Source organism: Euwallacea fornicatus, chromosome 9, assembly GCF_040115645.1.
Source record: "Euwallacea fornicatus isolate EFF26 chromosome 9, ASM4011564v1, whole genome shotgun sequence".
Classification (NCBI taxonomy): domain Eukaryota; kingdom Metazoa; phylum Arthropoda; class Insecta; order Coleoptera; family Curculionidae; genus Euwallacea; species Euwallacea fornicatus.
In genome coordinates, this window is record NC_089549.1 from 2,782,856 (window position 1) to 2,789,515 (window position 6,660).

The 6,660-nt window shown below is 35.8% G+C and overlaps 1 protein-coding gene across 1 annotated transcript; it reads right to left on the bottom strand.

Annotated features, from left to right (window-relative positions):
• Nucleotides 1-333: 333 nt before the first annotated feature.
• On the bottom strand, nucleotides 334-6,509 carry dbo (Kelch-like protein diablo). Its single transcript, XM_066285786.1, has 8 exons — nucleotides 6,278-6,509; nucleotides 4,648-5,011; nucleotides 4,012-4,590; nucleotides 3,391-3,592; nucleotides 3,163-3,306; nucleotides 2,935-3,075; nucleotides 1,789-1,990; nucleotides 334-1,692 (listed from the first exon to the last, which is right to left on the bottom strand). The coding sequence occupies exons 2-8, from the start codon at nucleotides 4,934-4,936 to the stop codon at nucleotides 1,501-1,503; spliced, it is 1,749 nt and encodes a 582-aa protein (XP_066141883.1). The 5' UTR covers nucleotides 4,937-5,011; nucleotides 6,278-6,509; the 3' UTR covers nucleotides 334-1,500.
• Between the last annotated feature and the right edge of the window lie 151 nt (nucleotides 6,510-6,660).

Consider the following 6,660-nt stretch of genomic DNA (forward strand, 5'->3'; position numbering starts at 1 on the left):
GAAAGTTCAATGTTTATACTTTTTTTTATCTAGACATTCTTCTAACTGTATGTGGATATTCGTGTAGAAAGTTCCAATTTGCAGATTTTTCCCCGTGGCATTATGTGTATTATTTCATTTTCCAATCAGTTGAAATGATAAGTATAGTGGTTTTACTTGCCATTTTAGAACAATAAGTCAAATTTAGGGTTAACCATCAATTAGGAATCACGATTATGTTGAGAGTTGAATGTGGGATACCCTGTAAACTATTTTCATCCTACGAATGATATCTTACCCTTTAGCTTGCGTTACAAGCACTTAATGCTGAAATAATGACACACAATTATGAAATTATTTCCAATTACGTGTATTACGGAAGCACAGAAGAGAAAACCCTCTATACCTACAATCTGAATGAATAAAACTCTTTTAAGTTAACGAAGTTATTGTAAACAGTAGTAAAGGCTAACTGAATTTGTTTAACAAATACAGTCAGGATCAACCAAATTTTATTTTGTAATAATAGTGAATGTTATAATATTATGGTAATATTTGAGATAAAGCCATGAATTGTTTAATATTTGGTAAAAAAAGGGACAATCTAACTTAACTAAAAAAAGAAGCCGTTAGTCAGATAACGATTTCCATTATATTTTGATTTCAGATTTTTCATAAAGACGTTTTTCAGAAATACTTTGGTCAAATTTATACATACACAAGTTTTTCTCAAATAACACCATTTTTAAATACCTATTTAACAATCTTGTATAATATTTTGAACATGATGCTAATAATAATAATAGATGTAGTATTCGTTCGGTAGAATTATACCCACAATTTATTTACCTACCTAATGAATATATTATCCATAATTTGTCTATTTACAATTGTGACGCCACAAATTAAGAGAGTAACACCTGAAATAAATATAATATATAAAATCAATCTTCTAATATACATAAAAACTTTGGCCTAATAAACAGAATCGAATAATCCAATGTTTTGAAATTGCGTTTTTCTAACGAGTGTAATTGAAACCTCGTTAAAAACTGCCGTTATTGAATCTATGCTAGAACACATATGTTTTATAAACTTAATCAAATGTAAAATCGCAGTATTTGAATACGAACGACGGAGAAAATCTTTGAACTTTGTCTTAGTGAATGTCCATCATAACAATCATGCCCCCACATCTCAGTTAAACCCGATAATATGCCAATAATCAGTCCTGATACTGTTTTCCTTGTAATATTAAAAACGAATTAATTTTTTTTCTAACAAATTATTTATGAACCTGCACTTACAAAGAAGCTAAATCAGTGTTTTTACAACTCTAAATACCTACCCGGTAACAATCAGTTGTCATAATACAGAAAAAGCAATGCAATAATAAAACAAACCTCAAACACAATAAATCTAATGAGAATTTTACTTCATCAGGACACGGTTTCAAATCTTCCATCGAAACTAAACTTCGTCTTGAAAGTATAAATAATGTGGCGTCAACGGGTGCGAAAACTACCATATCCTATTTTCGGTTTGGGGGGCGCGCATCACTCCAACACCACCACCAAGGCGGCGGTAGTTCATGGACCCACAGAGACGCCACTGGTTTTGTTCGGTGTCATAGAATTCGATTGTTTTTAGGTATGCTGTTCCATCGAAACCTCCCACGGCGTAGAGCTGTCCGTTGACGACAGCCAACCCGACCTAAAACATGAAATTGTGTTGATGTAAACTAAATGAAAAACGGGAAGAATTCTGGAAAAACAGAACACACAATTAACATTAAAGTTAATTACTTACTCCACTTCTTCTCGACGTCATGGCAACAATAGGACTCCATGTGTTAGTATGCGGGTTGTACCTCTCGGCGCTACTCAATTCCATGCAATCATCCCTGCCTCCTACTGCGTAGATCAGATTATTGAATACTGCACATCCCAAGTGTTTCCGCCGTGTCGACATCGGGCTTACCAAAGTCCATTTATTATGCCTCGGATCATACCTGAAAAAAATCAGCAAATCACTTTAAAAATTATTCCTAATTAACCGCTCATTAAAGATGTAGTCCCAAAACTAACGGTCGAATAGCGTTTCCAATTTACGATCTCAAAGTGTTACGTATTGGCCTAAAAACGATATTTGTGTTTGATTTGAAAACGTTAATTAATTATTTAACAATCCGAGCATTCAACGTAGCTCGGCCTGCACCTAGACTTTTAAGCGGAGCGCGATCTCATAGACGAGAATCTCAAAATAAAATATCATACGTTTTGGTATTTTTCTTTAATGTATAACGGGTTGTTTCTTTTATCATTAGGGTTTGAGCAAAAAGATATATAGTCTAGTCGGAGAAAGAACCGTTGTCCATATATTGAATTTATAAGAAATATATAGGGTGTCCCAAAAAAGTGTAGCATTCCTAAGATATGTTCATTTTTTAATAGTATGTCCTCTGATATAATAATAATAATATATCTTTATTCGTAAAAATCAAATAGTCAGAGGGAGTAGAGGGCTAGGGTGGCGAGATTTAGCTAATGCTACTCACCTAACCACCAAATATCTATCCTCTTTTTGACTAGGAAGTATGGTCGTCGACTATGAGGCATTCTTTCTACCGTTCCAGTTTCCTCATACCAATCTATGGATGACTCACACTATAGAAGAAATTAGAACATATAGAGAGAACAGAAGAATCTTGAAATATTGAATTCAACCTATATATGTAGGTCTAAGACGTTTGACATTTACGAAACACCCATGCTGATATCCTATTTTGGACACATTATATACGTACAAACAACTTTAACAACTTTTAAAATAATTCGGTATTACATTTTCGTTTTTTCACGGTTTGAGCGATTCCAAATTTTTAATTATAGTGATAAATAACATATCGACCAATTACACCCTGTTGGGACACCTCGCATAATACGTATAACAAACCTTTCTACAGTATTTAAAGGCGACTGTCCATCAGAGCCACCAATGGCATAGAGGTAACCACCCAAAACTGCCACGGCGACACCTAATCTTCTGGTAGTCATTGGAGCTACCTTCGACCACTTATTTTCTTTGGGATCATATCTAGAATCAAGGATAAAATTTTACTTCTTAGAAAGACAAAACAAATGGCGTGTTATTTTTTTTTCGACAGAAAGAGAAAAAAATTACCGTTCCACGTGATTCAAACATTGCACGCCATCTTGGCCCCCAACTGCATAAAGTAAATTATCTAGAACTGCCACACCTACACTCGTCCGGCAAGATGTTGTGGGAGCTACATCACACGACCATTGGTCAGTTTGAGGATCATACCTTAAAGACGCATGAACGGCATATTATATTAAACAAGACCTTCTCTCTAGAGTGTTCCATACTTGGTATAGATGATGCTCTTACCTCTCAATACTATTCAAATAGCTCTGTCCGTCATGACCACCAACGGCATACAGTAAATCGTTAAGGACCGCCACTCCTACCCCACATCTGCGTTTACTCATTGGGGCAACCATTTTCCATTCCATTGTTTGTGGATCAAATTTTTCTACAGAAGCGATCGCATCTCCGCTACACCATCCTCCAACGGCAAACAAAACTTCGCCTAAAAATATCAAGAATACGTAGGAACATCAAAAATTAGTATTGAGGATGGTTTTCACAAAATTAGTGACAATTAGACAGTGCTTTAAAAAAAGAACTTCATAAAGTGTTTTTTTCATTGAAATAGGTGTATTTTTGTCATATGAGAGGATGTTTTTTTGAACCTGAATTTCTTCCTAGCTTTTTTAAGCCTTGGCGTGAAGCGTATTAAAGCTCTAACTTAAAAAAAAAAAACATCAATTCGGCTGTATAGCCTGGGTTCCACTATTCAATTGATTTTGGCAGACAAGAGAGAAATTATTACAAAATTAAGTTATAAACTTCCTACTATTCAAAGAGTTTTCTTCAGTATAGGAAATGATTATTCTCTTTCTGAGTAAAAGAGTTTCACAACTTTTAAAAAAATAGCAACATACTCACCTCTTCTAGTAGGTTTTCTGGGCCTTGTTCGGGGTCCTTGCATAAGCGGCCTCTCTTGCGGCAGAAGTAAATAGTTTTTGGCCTCATCTACTAAATCCCGGCAAGATTCATCCGATCTAACCAGCAGGTCCGACCCCACGGTTCCAACAAGAAATTTCGGGCTCAACAACGGTAATCGTACGTGCTGCAGCACTGAAGGTAAATGTTGCCGCCTTTCTGCTACGTTATATTTAACCCAAGACATTACTGCATTGAAGACTTGCTCTTCGGTTCGCACATTCAATTCGTCGCTCGCTATTATATCTACTAGTTGGCCGACTGGCAGGAGCATAAACTCCTCAGATTCCATAACTTCTTGGAAGTTATGTTGGGTGAATTTGTCGGCTATTCTAAGCAATTCCCTGCACGAGTGGGTGTCAGCAAAGGCGCGTATACCAAGGCAGTTGGAAGGATCCAACTGTCTTTTAAGGAACTCACAGCAAATATCTTGAATTTCAGTCAGTTGCAAGAGACACGCCGCAGGTAGTAACATTTGCACATTGGATTCTTCTACCACGATGTGGGAAGTGTAACAAAAATCTGCGTTTAACACTTATTTCAGTCAGCTCCAAGTTTTTTTGAAAAATGCAGACTTACCAATTAACAAATCCATAGCTAGCTCGTCGATGTCTCTAATAGTAATTTCAGTCTGTCGGGACTCGGCCAATTCTCCGGTGAACATAGCCCGGAAATAGGGACTGCATGCGCTCAGTATCACTCGATGGGCAAAGATCTTTCTTCCCCCCACATTAAGGACCACGTCGCACAACTCTCGATGGCGACGTAGCAGGTTCAATTCAGTTAAAGTATTTTTTGGATGCTTATCCGAGGTATGGGATAATCTGGCTGGGGAGGGGGGCCGATCCCCCCCCGTAGATTCTCCCATGCGACAGCCGCCACGCGAATGCGAGGCGAATTGGAGGCGTAGGGGCGGTGACGCCCAACCCCACACCGAATCTATCTGCAAAAATTAATACAATTTCTACTTTAGATATAGTGTAATTAATAATGAGCAGCCAAGTAGATTAGAAGAATTTGAAATTCGTCCTTGAAAAAGTAAGAAATAGAATAAATTGAATATGACAGGGTAAGTGACAAAATCCTCTAACAGCAGACGAACCATGTAATGATGTGGGGGATTTTGGAATGTTATGTATGTACTTGATATTAATCAACGATTGTGAAAAAGTTCAGGGTTAAACTGAGAATTTGAATATAAGGTTGTTATCAGCAAATAATGATTTAAGTTAGGCTGAATATTACAGTTTGATGATGTTGAGGACTGCTTATTATGGAGCTGTGTATTCAGTCTTGAAGTTTCCTAATATATTTTGAAAAAATGGCAACAATATAAATATTTTGTTCACAAATTGTGGGGTTACATTGACCATAATTATTAAGCCCCATCCTTTGTTCACCTGTTAAAATATATTTAGAGTGATTTCCCTTAAAACTCTTCCAGTTCCAATTTTTAAACATGTAATATTTGACGATGTAATAAATGAATCACAATTTATTTCAATGCTCAACAACCCACATATCATAAGATATAATTAAAGTCAATATAACTTTTCACAGCACAGATTAACCTTACCAGAAAACTACAGCTATTTGTCTTGAAATCTTTTTAAAAGTAGTCTCAGGAAGTTCTGTGTTGTACTAGGTATGCAAAGCTTTAGAAAGAATATCTTTACGTTGTTAGCAAATGTAGGCAGCCTTACAGTTTTGATAACTATCTGATCAAATGAGAATTATAGTTTATATCTTGAAACATTTTTGAAATTTACACGTAATTTTGGCTCGAATGAAAGCTGTCACGGAAACATTTGTTTGTATGAAGATTGATGTGATGCTAAGTCGTTGCTACAGCTTGGTGGACTGCATTAGTCACTTGTTTGAGCTTGCAAGTAAAGCTGCACATTCATGTTAGAGTGATAACACATTTATTTAGGATTGTTGCTATGAAGGATATGGTGGTTCTATTAACAATGTTGTGCATGTTCTTTTTATTTTACATTTTTATAGAAATATTTGACTAAATTCAAATGTAGATATGATTAGTCAGTCATCAGGAAATCTTACAAATTTCTGCTAAATGTTTAGGAATGAAACTAGCAATTGCACTTACAAGTGAGTTGAATTTATCCAATTAATAAATAAACAATAAAGAATAGAGCATAAAAACAATTAATGTAGGACAGATTTATGAGACAAAAAAGGACCTTACCTTTAGGTCGTTGATAAACTCCGGAGCAAAAATGATGAAAAATTGTATTTGCAATTTCCTCTATAAACAATTTGCTTTCCAAGGGCCTTGGAGAAGGAACTAGGAATAGAATAAGTTTTGCTTGTAAACCTTCTAGGCTGCGATAATACACACTACACCTTCCAAATTTTTCTTCTTCTTTTTCTGGGTTACGATGGCCTCTCGACGTTTAGCCAGGTTAATTTGATTTTTATTTTTATTGAAAATAACGTCATATGACATAAGAAGTGACAGTGACACGGTCATTTACGGCTGTACTGTTATGTGTTACAGCGACTGCGTCAACATTGATCACGTGATCAATGGTGAAAACACGTGATCACATCGTGATAGTTATTTTAGTA